The sequence below is a fragment of the Callospermophilus lateralis genome, chromosome 6 (genome assembly GCF_048772815.1).
Source record: "Callospermophilus lateralis isolate mCalLat2 chromosome 6, mCalLat2.hap1, whole genome shotgun sequence".
NCBI classification, from domain to species: domain Eukaryota; kingdom Metazoa; phylum Chordata; class Mammalia; order Rodentia; family Sciuridae; genus Callospermophilus; species Callospermophilus lateralis.
In genome coordinates this window covers 19,810,830-19,830,813 of record NC_135310.1, presented here as the reverse complement: position 1 = coordinate 19,830,813, position 19,984 = coordinate 19,810,830, and the positions used below count along the sequence as shown (strand labels likewise).

Genomic DNA, 19,984 nt, shown 5'->3' with positions numbered 1-19,984 from the left:
TTGCCTTTTTACTTTGATGTACAAAAGTTTTGATTTTGAAATCCAATATCATTTTTTCTTGTGTTGCCTTATTTTTAGTGTCATAACCCAGAAATCATTGCTAAAATCAATGTGAAGAAGATGTCATCTTGAGTTTTCTTTTCTTTTTTTGGTTCTGGGGATTAAACCCTGGGATGCTTTACCACTGAGCTACATCCCCAGCCCTTATTATTTTTTTGAGACAAGGTATTGCAGAATTTCTGAGGCTGGCCTTGAACTTGTGATTATTCTGCTTCAGCCTCCCAAATTGCTGGGATTGCAGGCATGCATCACAGTACCAAGCTTCTAATTGTTTATAGCTGTTAGCTATAAAGTTGAGATCTTTCACCCATTTTAAATGTTTGTATATAATATAATATATGGGTCCAGCTTCATTCTGTTGCTTGTGGATATCCAGTTTTTCCACAATCATTTGTTGGAAAGGCCATCCTTTCCCCAGTGAATGGTCTTTACACTTACTGAAAATTAGTTGACTATACATGTGATAGTTTGTTTCTGGCTATTTTATTCTATTGGTCTAGATATCTGTACTTTGCTAGTACCATACTATTTTGATTACCATAGTATTATGTTCAGTTTTGAAATTGAGAAGCATGAGATCTCTAATTTTATTTTTCTTTTAAAGATTGTTTTAGCTATTTGGGGTCCCTTGAGATTCCACATGAATTTTAGGATGCATTTTTCTGTTTCTGAAAAATGTGTCCTTGATATTTTAATAAAAAACTGCATTGAATCTATAGGAAAAGAATGTATTGTTATAAGAAAAAAATATGAAGTTCTTTAATCTATAAATCTATCTTTCCATTTATTTAGGTCTTTTAAAATTTCTTTCAGCAACATTTGCAGTTTTCAGTATCTAATTCTTGCCTCTTTGGTTAAGTTTTTATTCCTGAGGAGATATATATATATATATATATTTCTTCTTTTAAATGGTGTGTGTGTTTGTATGTCTTAGGATTTTCTACACATAAGATTATATCATTTTCAAAAAGACATAATCTGACTGCTTCCTTTTCACTTTCAATGAATTTTGTTATCTGTGCTGTTTTTAATATGACCAAAGCAGTGCTTTTTAAAGAAGGGGTTTCACAGGGATTATAGGAATTGAAACTCCAGAATTTCAAGTAGACATTTCATGGTGTCATGAGCAAACTGTGTGGGGAAGGAATGTACATGTTTTGTTTTGCTTGTTAGCTCATATCTTCCTTAAAATCTGGAAGCAACTCTATCTCTGGGTCCGCAGCCTCTTGTCCATGCCCCATATAGATAAACATCTCTCTAAAGCCTACCTCTTTTCTTGCAATCATGTGATTTGAAAAAGCCCAAAGGTTTTCCATTTCTATAAGATGAATTCCAAACTTTTTGGCCCACTCAAAGCCCTGTGTGATCTGGCTTTAATCATTTTCTCTGATCTCATCCTTCATCCCCACACCCAGCACCCTCTCTTCCAGCCACATTGGACCCTGCATGCATAATTGAACCAACTTTATTTGTGCTTTTGTACCTCTCTGCAGTTTCTGCTACCTAAAACATATCTTCCAAATTTTTCCTGGTGGAAATCCCTGCATCCTTCAAGGTGGAGTCCAACTCTCAGTTCCAGCTTTAACTTTCCTTGGCCTTCTCAAATGTATTCATTGCTTCCTGTTCTGTGCTTTTATTAAGGTAGATTTATACATCAACCCTAAATCGTTATTCTAGAGTATCAGAAATCATTGTACGTTTCCTGGCTTCTTGGAAATCACAAGCTCTGTGAACAAGACAAGCATTTTGTGTTCTTTGTCTCTCCACTGCCCAGTGTCCAGCTCACATTGAAATGTTTAATAAACACAGTTGTATTTGAACACTCATGCTTCCTGGCTGCTTTAAGAGCATGTTTTATGTTTTGCAACCACAGATTGAATCTTTACCTTTCTTTGCATCTAAACAACAAATGGTGGTTTATCAGAAGTAAATAGAACCCTCTCATTACCTTCTTGTCCCTGATTTCTTGAAACAAGCACCGGATTGCCACTGCAGCTAAAGGATTATGAGATTGAAAGCCCTGCCCAGTTAGCTTTTGTGTGAAAGAGAATGAGACGTTACCATTTATAATAATAAATGTGTCATAGGCCAGCCAGCCCTGTGTCCTGGGACCATGAGGTAATCAAAAGAACCATGTCCATGGTTTTCATTGTGCCTTTTTGATCTTTTATCCCAAGTCCTAAAGACTAACATAATTTAAATCATGAACCTAAAGAATCTTGAAGAATAAATACAGTAACTAAGGATGGGTGTGATTCAAACCCATCTCAGGCAAGAAAACAGAGACTCATTTGTCCAAAGTGGGCTCTTTAGTATCAGACCCACTTATACTCTCCTGATTTAACATGTCTGAGTCAGGGGAAGTTAGAAGACTTTGTCTACACAGAGGAGAACTGTAGTAAAATCTCATACACTTAGCCTGCAAGGAGAGAAGCCTGTCTCATTTAGGAAAAAGTAAATGTATGTTGAATGCTGTAAGCATTTTGTACAAGCCGCTAAGGAAGAATTATTACATTCTGGTTTGTTGGACCCCTTTCAAGGGGTTAATCATAGCCATCACTTAGCTATAAATTCACAGAATGAAATTGGTTCTTCTTAAGGGCTGGGCATTTTATTCTCTTGAGCATTTCCGTGTTCGTTCATTTGGGAGACATTTATGGAACCCTTCCCATGTAGCAGTCATATCGCTAGATGTTTGGGTACAAAGGTGAAGGAGAAAGAGGCAGTCTTGCCCTGACAAAGCCTGCCCATTAGTGCAGAGCCTAAAATCACCCCCACATGTGCACACTCGTTTGACATGCCACGTCCACATTTCCATTATTAACTTCTTACCAAATTGTCTCTCTATAGATGGCTGGAAAATAAACTCAGCCTGTTGTCATGGATGAAGGGCCAGAAATAATCCCGTGCTCCCTCTCTGATGGTACGAACTTCCACTAGAGTGACCTTTCTTGCTGAGAATGGTGGTGCACGCCTGTAATCCCAGTGGCTTGGAAGACTGAGGCAGGAGGATTGCAAATTCAGTGCCAGCCTCTGCAATTTAGTGAGGCCCTAAACAACTCAGTGAGACCCTGTCTCTAGATAAAAATATTAAAAATGGTTGGACCTGTGGTCCAGTGGGTAAGAATCCCTGTTCAATCCCTGGTATCAAAAAAAAAAAAAAAAAAAAGAATGTTCTTTCTTAGAGCTGAGAATGTGGCTGATCAGAGGCTCTGTGTTAATGGAGAGAGTTTCTGAAGCAGTATTCTTTATCTCGTGCCTTTGGCTCCTTGACTTCCTGCAGACACACCCATTGAGTCTTGCTGTTAGAACTATAGTCAGCCTCCAGGTCACTGAGGTTTGCTTGAACTTGATTGCAAACCTAATGCATCTGACTCTTGCTGCTCCTGCCTGACTTTAGCCTTTACTGTGTTTTTATAGTGACTCAGCTTGAACACTCCCCCTCCCCAACCAGAATATTCCATCTCACTATTCTGGATTTGTCTCCATAGCAGAGCAGTTAATTTCAGATAATTCCCACTGTGTCCTCCTTCGGCCGCCATGAATTAGGCAATTTTCAGCTTTCTATCGATTCCTTTCTATACTGAGATGTAAATAGCCCATTGGCTCTCGTTGGGAATGCCCTGGCCATGAAAGCTTCGGGGATCATAAGGCCTTTGTCACCAAGCCTCAATGCCTATATTGATGTCTGACATGCCTTAGGACTTCATTTGTGCTGAATTCATAGGCTCCCCCACCCCCACAACTGGCATTAGATAATTGCATGTTGCCTCACAATAAATCCATACGCACATTCCTACTTTCCAAGAGTGTTAAGTACTAAAGATAGTTACCAGGGGAAGTGAAAAATAGCTTTCTGTTTGCCAAAAGAGAATCTGTTCTGCGCTGCTTCTCATTAATAATAAACTTCTGTTGGGAGTGCTAGCATTTTAAACAGGGGTTTTGGTGGAGACCTTCACTTTATTCCTTGTTAAACATTTAACGTTTAATGTTTTCCTTTTAATTTATTTTAGTAATTTTATGTTCATTTGTCTTCTGCCAGGGGAAAGGTTATACGAGCTGTTGCTTTATGCGATCTATCAACTTGGTGCCTGGTGGTTCCGTTGAACTTCTTGTTAAGAGAACATTTAAAAAAATCGTGCTCTCTGCTTTACTAGGTTGTGTAGTATTTTTTACTCAAGGTGTAAATCTTACTAAATCATTGGTTTTTATGCTTTTGCAAAGCTGGTCAGTAAGAGTTGGTGATCTGTACCCAATGCTTGAATATCATTGAAAATGCTCACACTAAAAGATCATTCCAAAAAAATGCCAAACTGCAAGCATTTGATTATGATGATATTTAAATTATTTTTAAAACATATAATGTATCAAAAATATGTTATGACAACAAAGTACGAGAGCTCTTAACAATCTGTCGTAAACATGTATTTGGTTCTCCTCGTTCATTTGCTTCGCTTCATAGAAAACATGTTCACCTAAACATCGGGATGTGTTCACGGAGTTCTTTGCTGGTGTGAATTCGCTGTGATGAAGTGTGTTTGTGAAGTGAGTTATCTTGTAAAGCCAGACATCATTTCAGAAGCAGTCATTTTTGCATTTGGGGAGGTGTAGAACGGGGAAATATCCGTGCGGCAAAATGTATGATGTTAACCGTGGTGCCAGTCTAATGCCTTCCATCCCCGTACTTCTCCGTAGCCTGTAATTATTGCCACTAACCTGGTGTGAGATGCCTGAGAGCCACGTGGTTGAACTGTGTCCAAACTTTGGGGTAGCAGAGAGACAGAATGCCACATGGCCACTTCTTTTACTTTTTACAAAAGGCTATTTTAAGTGTTTCCTTGATTGAGGACTGTGAAGGTCTCAACTAAAATATCTCCCCTGTTCTAAGATGTTTCTGTGAGCATCTGTTAAAGCTTTTGGGCACTTTCTAAAGTTGGAACCCATGACCTTGTCCCTCTTCAGCATCGAGGTTTACTCAGTTGTCATTGTCTTCTTCTCCTTCTCCTTCCCTTTCCTCTTCCTCTTGTTCTTCCTCTTCTCCCCTTCCCCCTTCCTCTTCCTCCTCTTCTCCCCCCTTCCTCTTCCTCCTCTTCTCCCCTTCCTCTTTCTCCTCTTCTCCCACCCTCTTCCTCCTCTTTTCCCCCTCCCCCTTCTTTCCCCTCCCCCCAAGCCTTGTGCATGCTAGGCATCTGCTCTACCAATGAACACCTTCAACCTCAGCCTTTTACATAATTTTTCCAAAGTTATTTCACCTGCATCAATAAGAGGCAGTGTCTTAAATAAGCCAGCTGATTCAGATATAATGTTTTAGAAGGAGCGGTTACCACAGCATTAGTCTAAACTAGAACTTTCTAAAAGATCATTAGCAATTCTAGTATGTGCTGAAACCAGGTCATCCCTCATAGTTCCTTTTTTTTTGTGTGTGTGTGGTTCTTGCAGTGAATGGCTTAGTTTCTATTATGGCAGAAGAAAAGGCTAACACTGTAATCACTTTTTATGGACTTTGGTGAGAGACAAGAGCACATGCTTCTGGGGGCCCCTAAGCAGCTTGCATTTTGACTCCTTTGGGGAGCAGGTAATAGCACCCTTCAAAGTGTAGACCCATGGTGCTCTTTTTAGAGTATGTTATTCTGATTTGAACATGATTTTTTAAGATATGGACTATTCTTGATGTGTTTATTTTGAATATATTTTTTAAAGCCAGAGGAATTTTTAGAAAATATGTATACGTATAGGTTAAACATTATAGGGATTTTTTTGCCCTTCTGTCTGTCTGTCTGCCTATCTATATATATATATATATATATCTGTCTGTCTGTCTGTCTGTCTATCTACTGGTACTGGGGTTTGGACCCAGGGGTGTTCTACCACTGAGCTACATCCCTAGCCCTTTTTAATTTTTATTTTGAGACAGTATCTCACCAAGTTGCCCAGACTGGCCTTGAATTTGTGATCCTCCTGCCTCAGCCTTCCAAGTAGCTGGGATTGCAGGTGTGTGCCACTGTACCCAGCCAGTTTTATTTTTATTATTTATTTTTATTATTTAAAGGTGTTCAAACCAGTGTCGCTGATATCACCCTGTATGACCTGAAGGAAGACTTTGTATGCCAGCATGTGATGAATTAACAAAATCTCTCACCTAGAAATATTCCTGACAAGTAAAAAAAAAAAAAAAAAAAAAAAAAAAAAAAAAAAAGGTAGGATTTCCAGATTTTCATGATGTAGCAGCATAATTTGTTCAATTCATAAATGATATGAAGATGCATGTATGCCACAGTCCTGGAGTTGGTGATATATGTAGGAACTGTTTTGCCACAAAAATAGTTGGCCTTGTTTCTACCATCTTCTCTCACATCATTGTGTTTTATGGTAAGGAAAATTAAAAGAGGATGGATTTCAAGTGTAGAAACAATTTACATTTCTGAATAAGTTATTTTCTTTGCTCCATGTTTACCTTTTCCTTTGTATTTCTTTTCTAGGGAATTCTTTCATAGATCTCAGTGTGAGGGTTTCAGCCTAAAAGAATTCTAATTGGCAATTTTTAAAAATTTATGGATAGAAAATCATTCTACTTATTGAAGTTTTAATGGTGCTAGACTTAAACATGAGATGGCTGGACATGTGCTTTGCTATTTTATTTTTTACTCAAAAGGTGAGTTTACTCAGCTGGGCAAAGTAGCACGTGCCTATAATCCCAGCAGCTCAGGCGGCTGAGGCAGGAGGATTGCAGGTTCAAAGCCAGCCTCAGCAACTCAGCAAACTATTAAAAAAAAAGTGAGTCTACTCAGTTCATTTATAATATGAACAGGAGAAAGTAGAAACGAAGCCTAGCAATAGTTGTCAGAGGGCATTTATGCTCTGAGTTCTTGGAACAGGTATCAGCAATTCTCTGCAGTGTTGGGGATAGACCTAGGACTGGCCCATACTAGGCAAGTGCTTGACCATTCAGCTGCATCCCCAGCTCAGCAGTTCTTCATACCACTCTGTATTATGTTGTGCCAGAATAATTAATCCTTTTCTAAATATTTCTAAGTGTAACTATGTTTAGAGTAATTTTTATTTATTCTGGTCTTTTAATGCAGACTTAAAATTTACAGATGGCTATTCTGATTTTTATGGGCAATTTCTGTGAATTTCCACTTTATATGTTTGGGGGGGAATATACAAAAAAGAAATATTACCTAGTATTTTCCTAAAACGGTAATTTTGAAACTAAAATGATAGTGAAATAGGGACATATTAAAATTCTTATTAAAAGGGTAAAAGTAATCATTCCCTAGGTATACAGTTTAGGGTAAGATTAAGAGGTAAAATCAATCCATTTGAAAAACATACACAGTGAGGTCTTTTGAAAAATAAGAAATGTGTTCCAACTGGATCTAAGCTGACTGAGCCGTTGCTTGGTGACTTCCTATCATTTATTCCCTACTGCCCCCTCCCATTCCCAGCCTTCTCCCTGGGACAGGGTCCAAAGTTTGAGGCATGTATTTGATTAGTCCCTTAAGATTACCACGTTGAAACAAAGTTAGATGAGAAGGAGGCATTTGCTTGTCACCAACCTCTGGAAATCAGGCGTTTGCCCAGTGTGGGCAGTTGAGAGGCCCTTTAAGCTCAGACGTGAGTCAGAATCACCCTCCCTCCCACCTGTTAGCTCTGTCTCTGTGGCAGGTCACTCATCTTTGTGCTGCAGTTTCCTTACCTAGAAGACAGGTCCTTCCTACCATCCCTTCAGGGTATTGCAAGGATTAATGGCCCAGAGTGCAAATCCCCAGTGGATCTTAGCTTCTTTTACTCTGTATGAACATCTTCTGACCTTCCCAGTAGCTGTCATTCTTGAAATTCTTGAGTTCTCCTAAAAGTGCTATTTTTGTACATGCCATTAAGTTTACGTATTAGTAGATAGCTTGGTCAGAACAAGTCTTTTGAGAAAAAGTGCTCGATTACTTAGTTATACTTTTATGGAGTCCATAAGCAGTTTGTTTTCTGTTTCAGAAGATAACTCACTTTGATGTGAGTGGGTCTAGGGCTGGCTCAGTGTGATCCAATAAGCGTGTTTGGCCTTGCATAGACTTTGTGAGGGGTGAAAGGTACTGAAATTATCTAGGGGTGAATGGTACTGAAATTATCTAGGTAATTTCTTTTAAGTGTGTAGCTGTGGCTTGTATACCTCTGTATACAAGGAGGATACTCTCACCACTCTCACCACAGGTGCAGAAATAACTAGAAGTTTGGCACTTTGCAAACTAACTGGCTACATCTTTGTTTTCACCCAGTTTGTGCAGATACAGGAGGTTGAGGGTGGTGCTTGCAGACCCTCCTCAACATATCAAGGGTTACATGAATCAAATTAAATATTAACAAAATATGCAGGTATAAATAATCTGAAAATATCTATTATAAAATTTTTAACCTCATATAACTTTTGGATTTGGTTTGGTCTGTTGGTGTTTTTTTTTAAAAAAAAACATTTATTTTTTAGTTGTAGTTGGACACAATACCTTTATTTTGTTTATTTATTTTTATGTGGTGCTGAGGATCGAACCCAGGGTCTTGCACATGCTGGGCAAGTACTCTACCGCTGAGCTACAACCCCAGCCCCTGTTGATTTTTTTTTTTTTTAAATAAAGTTGAGCCCCATGAAATTGTAGAGATATACAGCTTTTAACTATAAAAAATATCACTTTGATTTGTCCAACCTGATACATGACTATTAAATAAGATCTACGCACCACTTTCCCCCTGTTAACCTATTATATCTAAGTATAGATACAATCTGATTTGGGTTAGGAATTGGTATTTCAATTTGCAATAACAGTTTCTTATTTTGCTTATGGGAGCAACCTCAGGGAGTTTGAGGATAAGAGAGGATTTCCAACATTTGTTCTTTGTTATCAATTTGTCACATGTCTATTTGCCATTAATTCATATGCTCTAGTGCCAAGCCATACTTATAGGATGGGTTGGAGAGATACCAGGCCTTCTCATGGCTCATGGAGAGGATCGAGACTGAGCATCTAATAAGCCTGATCCCATGAGCTGGGTCCTAAACCAGCCCATTGAGATCATAGGCTGCACATCACCTGTTTATAGAGTCCATTTGGACTTCGTCACCACAGATACCTCTTGTGTCAAAGCTCTTAGAACAACAGTCCATCATCAGACAGTGGCACTCATTTGGAAAGTAACATCTTAACTGAATTATAGTTCAACAGAATAATTCCTATAAAAACATCCCTTTTTCTTCTATTCTCTATATTCTCTATTTTATTCTTTGCTCATGTTTCTCTTCCTTTTTTTTTTTTTTTTTTTTTAAACCACACCACATACCCTCTGACCATCTGGTATTCCTTGTACTATTGGTAGTATTATGCTAATAACATTGCATCATAATTTCCTAAAAGAATGTAAATCACTTCTTGGCCCAGGGAGTAGGTGAAAGAATGCCATCTCAAGCATTCTTTTATTCACTCATTAGGCAGACATTTATTGAGTACCTACATGTGCTGGTTCCTGTGCACAGAGTTATGCTTGAAAAAAGAATACAGATAAATGGATGGCATGACTGTGGACTTAATTGGACTATGCCCATCTGGTGTGCAGGTGCACCCAGGAAGTCCACTGAGCCCTGGTGAGGCATCTAAGATGCCTCCCCAGGGAAGGTAACAAAGTGCAAATTCTCCAGGGGATGGAAGAGGAGTACATGTCTGTGAAGGGAGCAGCAAATCCAAGATTTAGGTGAGGAACTGGGTAAGTTTAAAACTTGGGTCTTATGAGAAGATTGATTTAAGTATCATGAAACTTTTCCCTTTGTTCATGTTTTGGCTTCCAGGAGATACTTTCCATTCTTTGTTCATTCTTATTTAGGAATTTGTTCTATATTGGATTGTTTTGGTCTTCTATTTCATTATTTCTATGCCTTTTAAAAATATTTTTATTAGTTACTGATGGATCTTTATTTATTTATTTTTTTATATGCGGTGCTGAGAATCAAACGCAGTGCCTCACAAAGGCTAGGCAAGTGCTCTACCACTGAGCCACAACCCCAGCCCATGTCTGTGACTTTTGAACTCATTCATGTTTTACATCTTGTCTTTCAGACTCATTGAACTGCATTTGTGTTCTTATTACATTATTTTATAGAGTGAAACAATTAGGAATTTCTTTGCCTTCCTTTTATTTGTTTCTGGTAGAGATATGAGATCAAATATCAGATTTTTTTCTATGCTTTCTCTTTCTCTCTGTCCCCAATAATTTATTTAAATAGTTGTCATGTGTGGTTTTTTTTTTTTTTTTTTTTTTTTTTTTTTTTTTTTTTTTTTACCTTGATCATTCTTGGGTGGCTCTGGTCACATTTTCTATTTGTGCTGATGTAACAATGGTCATATTTTAATCCTTTTCCATATTCTCTGACAACAGATTTCCCCTTCTTCCAAGATACAGTTGAGGGCTTTACTCTGTGTGTTGCTGCTGTGGTCTGATGAATAGCCAGGACATGGCAGAATATGGTCTCCTCGGGATACCTGTGCTCTGTCTGTCTCTCCTGAGACTGTTAAAGGTGCTGAGCCAAGTTCAAGCCAGTTAGTTCATGGGTGATTGGTGGGGCAGAGCCACCCTGCCTTCCTTCATCCTCCAGTTCTGGTGAGTTCCTTTGAATCAGGATTGGCTTCGCCATTGACTTTCCATCTCTCCACTCATTACTGCCCAGTAGCCATTTAAATGATGAAGAGGCCCTGCACTTTCTTTCCTTCCAGATTTGGTCCTGTATGAAAGAATTCTCTGGATATTTTCCAGTCTGGTTTTGGGAGAACTGGGGACCTTCAGGAATTTCTTTCTTACCTTCACCATGGAGTGCTTAAATTTTAATACGTTAGATCATGTACCTTCCTTTGTTTGGTTTCTCTTGGTGGAATATTTTTGCTGGATTTTGGTAATTGGTTTTGAAGGAACAGGGCTGTTGGTCATTTTTCTAGTTGTTGTGAGAAAGATACTCCAAGGTTCAGTGTTTGGCAGAGATTGTGACCTGGTAGTTTTATCAATTATGCAACAATCAGTCTCCCCACCTCTCTATGACTCCTTTTCAAAAATAGGAAATCAGCCTAGATGTCTTCAGTTTGGAACTTGGAGTAGATTTGTTTATTATTCATTCTGCAGACAGAAGGAGGATCATGGTAAGGTTATAGGTCTTGACTCTGGGGTGACAATCTGCTTCCAGCTTTGACAGATGACTGCTAACCTAGTGGCAGGAGTTTAGGTTGGAGGAAGGGGCTTGGTGTGAACACCTTCCCCCATGACCACTTGGCTCTGTCAATTTTCTGTATTTCTATATCGTCATCTGCCTAGACAAAGTTGTTTGGCAGCCCTGTCCCAGAAGTCATCATGCCTGATCCATGAGTCAGTCAGTCTGAGATGCCATAAGAGTAATGTGACTTTGTAACACCACCCAATCCCCACGGACACTTAGCACTCTGGGGATGAACACTTCATTAGCTCCAGAAACTGGAGCCTCCAATGCATGTGTAATTGCCCTACTTGGCAGGACCGCTGTGAATCATCCCTCCTCCATGCACGGGAGAGTCCAGGGTACGGCAATGAGGAGCTTGGGGTTTTGCCCTGACCTTCAGGGTGCCTCAGGTCATAGACGTGTGTTGGTCTACCACTCTGGTCCTAGAAAGGGTTCCTCAGAGCTGTGGACAACTTGCCCAGCACCCCTTTCTACCGTAACATTGTTAGCATAGCCTATTTAATATGGACAGCCAGTTCCCTGACCTATGGGCAGGGTGACATAATTCCACACAGAAAAATCTCCCCGGATTTTACAGATGGGAGGAAAGTCAGCCCTCTTTCCTCCACCAACATCCCACCCCAACCCTCAGGAGCAGAAAGGCATTTCCTTGGCTCCCTGACCACTTGCAAATTTGGGGCGGGTGGGTTCACCCTCGTTCTGAGTTGCTCTAGACCTGACAGTAGGATTCCTGATGTCTTCTATTTTCTCCTTCCTCCTTTTTGGGGAAAGTAGCACATTATTTGGGGTGGATTAAGAGCAATTCAAATTTCACAGGTTTAAGAAATAGAATAGAGCTTGTTGTGGAACCAAAAAAAACCCATTTGCTGCTCCTTTGGGTTCTTCATTAATTTTTTAAAGTTTCTTAAGTGAATTAAGTGCTGACAAGTCTCTGCCCCTCGGGGATGGTAATATTACCTCAAATTCTCACATACTTTTTCCAAATAAAAGTATCCTATAATTATCGTCTCTCCCGCCTCCGCCTCCTCCTCTTCTTCTTTCTTCAAGTCTGGTGACAACTAGTTAATTTTGAAACTGCTGGAGAGATTATTTCAGTGTTACATGGCACCTCTGGGAAAAGAATGGAATCTCCCCTTTTTTTCCATGTGCTGACAAAAATCTCCCAGTTTCAGAGGCAGTGATGTCACCATCTAATGAGCAAAATATTTTTTACTAAACCCATGAGTCTCCTTCTCTGACTTCCTCGTGATAAAAGAGGGGGGAAAAACCCACAATGTGTTTTATATTTAATATAGTTACACATTTTTAACTGAATATGACTTCTTTAAACACAGCGAGACTAATTTTTTGGTAAACACAAAGAACGACACATTAACTCAATGACTATAACCAGAGGCCCCTGCTGGGGCTGGACGCTGCTCAGTCCTCACTGTTGGGAAAATTTTGAACATAACCAGCGAGAGACGATAATGCTACCCCCAAGGTAGGGAGGGACCTTGAATGCATCATTTCTTGGATCGTGGAGGGAGATCAGGCTTGTTGGAGAGATTATGAAATCCAGCTTGGAGAAGAGGAGGGGCAGGGAAGCCATCGTTGATTGGTGTCACATGCTGTTTATAAGGCACGGCACAAGTCGAACTCTTCTTTGTCTATCTAATAGGCAAGCATCTAAGGTCAGAGGGGGCACAAAGAAGTGGGGCCTCAGGACTATCCAAACACTGGACTTTCAGGCTTATTTAGGAACATGGAAACATTCCCCAAACCCGAGACAAGGGCCTTCCCACTCACAGAAGCATGCCTCAGTGTCCCCAGCCAAAGGTGAGTTCTCGCACACCCGAATCCCTGCGTCTGTGTTTCTAGTGTGCAGGCACCACAGTTGACCTGCAGTGCACACATTTCTGAGCTTGTCTTGGAGCTCCCCCTACCCCTCGACTCCTCGACTGTCACCTTCTAAAGCTCTGGGAGGCAGCTCACAGATTTGTATCCCCTGCCTTTTTGAATGCCTTGAATCAGTTCCTTCCTTCACTCATTCGTTCATTTCCACCAGAAAAGGTCTACTTAGCACCAGCACAGTTGCTATTTTTATCAATCTAAGAGGAAAGAACATGGCAATCTCAGCGTTAGCCATGGTGTGAGGAAACACACCCTTTTTTACTGCTCGTGAGACTTTAAAATAGTACATCTTCAGAGCAAGTCATTAATATGTATCAAAAGTCTTAAAGGTATGTTTTTTTACTCATCAATTCTACTATATTTTTTTAAAAGAACGTGTTACACATGGTAGATATTTTACTCCAAAGTGTGTGCTGGGCATTGCCTATAATGTTGAACGATTAGAAACATGAAAATGTCCAATGACAAGCACTATTTAAGTAAATCCTGGGCTGGGGATGTGGCTCAAGCGGTAGCGTGCTCGCCTGGCATGTGTGCGGCCCGGGTTCGATCCTCAGCACCACATACAAACAAAGATGTTGTGTCTGCCGAAAAACTAAAAAAAATAAATATTAAAAAAAATTCTCTCTCTCTGTCTCTCCACTCTCTCTTTAAAAAAAAAAAAAAAAAAGTAAATCCTTCTGTGATGGAATACTATTAAATCATTATTGTACTTTTGTTTGTCATTTGTTGACATGGGAAGATTCTCAAAGCATGGTAATTTTACAGAGTGGGTTTTACAACAGTTTGGGCAGTGTCCACAGAGAGTTCTGGATTTCTCTGGAGGAACCTGCAGCTCATCGATGGTCTTGGGGAGGGAGCACTATTACAGGCAGGTGTGCTGTTTCAACTTAAGTCTGTGTGTTCATTTGAGAGAGCCCTGGGGGACACTGGTGTAGTGCCTGTGGACAGTGGGGAGGCTTAAGGTCAAATGTCTTCATTTTTGTACAAAAGCATAAGCATAAGGGTAGAGGGAGAGAAAATTCTCCTCTGCAAGTGTTTGGGGAAGTGGGAGGACCAAAATATATATTACTAGTTTTTCTCTTTGAGTATATGGAGAGGATAGGCCATTTCTCTTTCTCCTTTGTGTGTTTCTGTATTTTCCAATCTTTAACATTAAATATGTATCATGTATAACCAGAAATACATAATAAATGACCCTAAAATAGAGATATAAAAATGACTTCAAAATGAAGCGCAGGGAGGGCTCAGGCCATACAGGGGTGGCATCGTGTGTGCAGAGTCCTCGGTTGACTGCAGCTGGGCAGCTGAGGCCAGGAGGCTTTCCAGATGGGTGGGCAGAGCTCTCCCTAGAGGAGGAGCCAGCCAGTGCAGAGGTAGCCAGCACAAGACAGCGAGAGGCACTTGAGATGCCCTGAGGAGGTGTGGGGCTGAGAAGCGGGGCTCTGAGGGGCCTCTCCACACACTCTCTGAGCAGAGGGGCCGAGCATACAGAAACTGGAGCTAAGGGAAGGGATCTGAGCCCTCGGAGGCGCATTTTGCAGCAAGCCCTCTGGACCTTGTTTTGAGCAGCTAATGAAGTTAGATGCTCACATCTGTATCTGGAAAACCTACTGTGTGCTGGCTGAGTTCAAGTCCACTCCCTGAGAACAAAAGTCGGGGTGCCCTTCCCTCATGAATTCTTTTCGCTCCCAGGAAGGAAGTTTCCCAGGATGGCCTGGCCCCGACTAGTTTTCAAATTTCCCAATTTACCCTGTCACACCGTGAGGACTGGGAGCTACAGGGCTGGGGAGTCAATTTCTTCACTCCACGCCAAATTCCACAAATATTTATGGACAGGTACTGTGCTGGGCACTATGACTATAAGAGAAGTGGAAAGAGACCTGGTCACTGTCCCTTCAGAGCTTCTTGCCTTCAGAAAGACACGTCCATGTTGAGTCTCCATGTGGAGCCCAGCTTTGAGTAGTTCTGTGGACCCCCGAATTGTCCTCCAAGAGACAGCAGCAGTTACGTTGAGAAGGGGTGTGCTATGTCAGCCCTCTTTCCCATTCTCTCAGGAGGCTCTGAGGAGTGGACTGGAGGGAAAGTCAGAGAGGTGTCTTCCCTCCACCCTCCTCTCAGTGTCTGGATAACTCCACTCCAGAGTCTCACTGGGTCTCACATTGACCTGGGGCTTCCAAGACTACCAGGTGCTAGGCTTCCTATACCACTCTCCTTCCATCCCCCCAAGAGCCCAGGAGGCTTCTCGAGGCCTATTTTAGAAAGGAGAGAAGTTGAGAAACATGTTCAAGGCCACCCACTTGCCAAGGGCCACAAAGGGGATCAGAACCCACATCTGTTTCACTGCAGAGTCCTGGCTCCCAATCCTGGTCTGGCCTCTTGTCATCTCAGCAGCCTGTGCCACCTACCTTCAAACATCACCACGTCCCCAGTTTTTACGTGGGACGGCTGTTCTTGCCTTGCTCTTTCCACAGCACTCAAAAGAGCAGTTTGTAAGAATAAAAATCAGCACTGATTATTATTGAATTTTAGTCAATAAAATAGAAGACCGCAGAAGTAATAAGCACTACCAAACTCCAGCTGTTGATTCTGTGCACACAGTTTTAAAAACAACAGCACTGTAGGGTAAATATCATTATGTTAAGTCACTCATGGAGAAATCCTTGGACCCCTAGAAGTAACATGATTTGCTGGGAGATTTGGAAATGAAACCAGGGTGTTCTGTCTCAGGAGACCCAGGACTGATCCTCTTCCTTTGACCCCACTCTTACTGGGGCATTCATTTTCTTATTTCTCCCACCTGAGGAGAAAATTCAAACGGGGCTTCTTCTGACAATTTTAAGGCACTCTGGGTGAAGAAAATCCTTGTTAATATAGAGTAAGGTGGGGGGCAAACCCACAAATTTCCAAATTCTCCCCTGCCGTCCTGTCTGTGAAATGGGGTCATGCATATACGCCCTTAGCACAGTACCTGGGAATGGTGGGCATTTGGTAAATTCTCACCTTTGGAAGCACAGCACTGGAAAAGTCCCTGCCACAGTTTGGTTTGCGGAACATGTGGTCCCTGAGCTGGCGGTGGGAAAGGGAGTTCATAAACCAAAGAGCGTGTGGAAGAAGCAGTTTGTCGTTCAGGCAGTATAGGGAAGTATATAGGCCGTATAGGGAAGCTGTGGCGAACCCTAACAGGAGGAAGAAGAGGAAGTTCCATGAAAGATGGGAGGAGACAGTTCTGGGGCAGAAGACTTGGGGGAGCACAGGGTTGACGCAATTCTTGCCAAAGAGTGATCGAGGCCAGCCAGCCAGGGAAGACAGGCAGGCCAGGCCCAGGAGAGGGGGAGGGAGTGCTGGCAATCTGCTCCAGAACCTGGGATCTCTGCAAGGTAAACCGTGACCTTCCACTCGGGAGCTGTGGATTCCAGTGTCCTCTCTCTTTCTTAGTTTAGGCAACCTCTGGACCCCCTCCCTATCTAACCTTCTGTTTTCTAAGGAGAGGTGGTCATTAGTACCCATTGTGTTCTGCAGTGTCCTACAAAGAGATGGCCCCATGCATAATACATAAAGTCCCACACAATGAGAGCGGCTGCTAGCTCAAACTGTGCGCTGGGAATAAATGACTGACCCACTGAATGGATTCAGCCCTGGAAAGATAGACACAGACTCGCAGCTCACGTCATGGAGACTTTATATGGGGTTTCAGTCCTGTGTTGTTTAGACGATGCTCTGTGTAAGTTACAGCATGTGCCTGGTGCTCCCCAGAGACCCCTGAGAAAATTAAACGGTCATTTTGTGACACAGTCCCCAGGCTCATGCTTCTAGAATGCCAGAGAACTCAGCTGCCCTGAAACAATCACCAAAGCAATTTGGGGAGACAGTTTTAGAAGCCTCCGTGACGGGGAAACATCCTACATTTTACTCTTGTGGTTAAAATAGAAAAAGGAGTGAGGAGAGAGAAAGTGACAGCTCTGGGAAAAAACCAAAATCATAAGTTTTAATTCAGTAATTTCCAAAATAGCCCCTGGAAGGTGTCTATTTTCAATTGAGACCACTCCCTTCAGGAAAGGATTGGAAGAATATCTGCAAAAAAAAAAAAAAAAAGATCCTTTTTTAAGTTCAGTCACTCTTAAGGGCTAGTCCTTGTCCTGGATTTGCTCAGATTCTCGCGTTCTTTCTTTCTTTCTCTGGAATTCCATAGACAGCAATTAAGGAACTGGAGGCCAGCAGGAGGTCAGAGAGCCTTCCTCAGTGAAAACAGGGATTGTTGGCCATGCACAACACTCCCTTTTTTCCTTGTGGTGAATAGGAGATTTGCTTAGAGCTGATGACTTATGCCTTTCTTACAACTTATGCAGTTAGCAAGCGACTGGGGAATCGGGCAGCAGGCAGAGAGGCTAATTGAATCCAGTGTCTTAACTTTCTTCTTCTTCGGATGTTGGGCTGTGACGGTGGAGGCTGCCTGATCATGTAACTGCAGAGAACATGTTTGAGGAGCACCCGATCCTGACTTTGAGATTACAGACTTAAAGGATCTAGAGGGAGCCGGTCTCCAAGTGGGGAGGGGGCAGGGGTGCCGGACCTTTTCGAAACTGCCCCTTACACGCCTGCTAAATGCCGAAGCCGGTAAGTCGCTGAATGCCTCTCATGAGAAAGGCAAACTTTTTCTCTTTGCATCAAGAAAAAGCTTTTCGATTGTTCCCTTGATGTGTCTTTCTTTTCTCCTTAAATCCCTCTCGATTTGTCCTTCTCTGCTTACTTTGCTGCCTGTAACCCGGAGCGTTCTTGCCCTGCAGTCTTCCCCCCATGGCCGTGAATGACTTTTGGAGGAGAATAGTAAATATTATTTTGAGAATGGGAGAGAAACAGCATGCACAGATAGGAGCTCATTTGTGAGCTGTGCTGGCTTTTCGTGTGGCAGATTTGAATTCAGACAGCGCTGTACATTGTTATTTTCATAAGTTTACAACTGATGGGTTTTCTTCTCTTAACTTTAGTGCCGAGACAATATGCACATAGGAAGATGAAGGGTCTATGTCTATGTATGCTAGTTTAAAAAGAAAACGTTGTGTCTTACAAGCAAGTGTATTTGCAATTTGAAAATTATTCTCAGAAATGCTTATTTATCTTACGGTGTTATGAGGCACTAGGGGAGATAAGTTGACTTTGTCTAGGTGTTAATTGTGACAGCGTGTTGCGGGTTTGGAGCAGGAGAGGCAAGCTGAGCGAATGAGTCTGGAAAGGGTAGGGTTTATAATCCTGTGCTCAGCATGGTCTCAAATGGTCCCTGGAAGGATCTAGTAGTTCCTAGCAAGTCTGGTTTAACCTTTATTCATTTCTCCTGTGCCATGTGGCTTTGTGGAAGCATTTATTCCACAATCATAGTTTGGAGAAGCGCTTGTCATAGGGTCCAGTGGAGTATGTTTCAGCAGCAGTGACAGGGCTTCCTCTCAGCAGTTAGGGGATACTTTCACTGTGCTCCAGGATACAAATCTTCCTAGTTACAGATGTGATTAATTTTGTTTCCCTTTTCTGATCATCCTGCATGTAGCTGTGTTATAAAAGTTCTCCACGCTGGCTCCATGGCTTTCCCATTAGAACATCGCAGATGTGTCAAGGATGCACTTGTTCCAAAAGAAGCTGGGGAGGAAGGAGGCTCCACCCTCCTTCTCGAGCCAAATGGCCCCAAAGGTTCCCCATTCAGAGTCCTGGCAGCCAAATGGTGTACTATCTCTTTAAAGCAGCTATAGTTTTGTGCCTTGGCTTGGTCAATTTGTTATGGTTAAAAACTGTGGAGCCAGCTGTCTGCAATCTGATGTAATGTTGCTATGGAAACCAGAAATGAAACACTTAAGCATTCACCACAGAATTACTACATATAGCATTAGCCAAAGTAATTAAAAGTTGAGCCATATGGGCTTTCTGGTGGAAAAATCTGCAGTAGAGAGGCTAGAAATCAAATGTTTCTATTTACAATACTATGAAGCCACTTTTATCCCACATCCTTTGGGTGAAATAATTTGCCTTTTTCTCTTGAAGGTTTGGGGTGGGGAGGTATACAAACGGCTGAGTCCACACTCTTGTTTATTGGTGATAAAATTAAAATTTCTTTTAGTAAACTTTAGTAAACCCTGACTCAGGGAAAGGAGATACTACCATCTCACCGTTGAATATGTGTGAATATTTTTTCACTTTGGTTTATTTAAAATCTTTTGTGATAGGTACTTCTGATCCTGTTCCTCAGAATCATTTATCTTATATACATGCAGATTTCCTTTATCTTTCACAAAGTTTCTTCAGGTGGGAATATTTATTTTTAATATTTATTAAATATTAAATATTTTATTTTAAATATTAAATATTAAATATTTTTAATATTTATTACATTTTAATTTAAAATTTATATACATATATATTTATTTTGTGTTTCTTAATTTAAAACATTCCGAAACTCCTATCCTGGGTAGTATATTTCCTAAATAAATAAAAAAAATGTATGTATGATAGCTATTTTCAGCAGCTGAGAAGTGGCACATGGTTATTTGAAACATTACATGAAGCATTCATGCTTCACTGCCCAGTTTAGGAGAAATGCAGCTTTTTACAAAATCTTTATGTTAAAATATGTCACAACATTTTTCCTGAGAATTCAGGAGGATGCAAGTCTCTATCAATCAAAAGCATCCTTGAACTTACAGGCTGACTTAAGAGGAAATTTCTTATTTAAAGGGAAAACATACTATATGTATTTCTTGAATGACTTGAGTTTTATCTTACATTCTTCTTCATATAGATTTT

The 19,984-nt window shown here is 41.1% G+C and overlaps 1 protein-coding gene across 4 annotated transcripts in view; it reads left to right on the top strand.

The window, feature by feature from the left end:
- Positions 1 to 19,984, top strand: part of Sash1 (SAM and SH3 domain containing 1) — a 223,669-nt gene that overhangs the window by 168,013 nt on the left and 35,672 nt on the right. Inside the window, exon 1 of one of the 4 annotated variants that reach the window (XM_076858160.2) lies at positions 17,400 to 17,812. The exons of the other annotated variants lie outside the window; for them this stretch is intronic. Within the exon in view, the coding sequence (XP_076714275.1) occupies positions 17,801 to 17,812 (12 nt within the window). The 5' untranslated portion in view covers positions 17,400 to 17,800. Of the gene's footprint in view, positions 1 to 17,399; positions 17,813 to 19,984 lie in introns of those variants that run through there. 4 annotated transcript variants of the gene reach the window in all.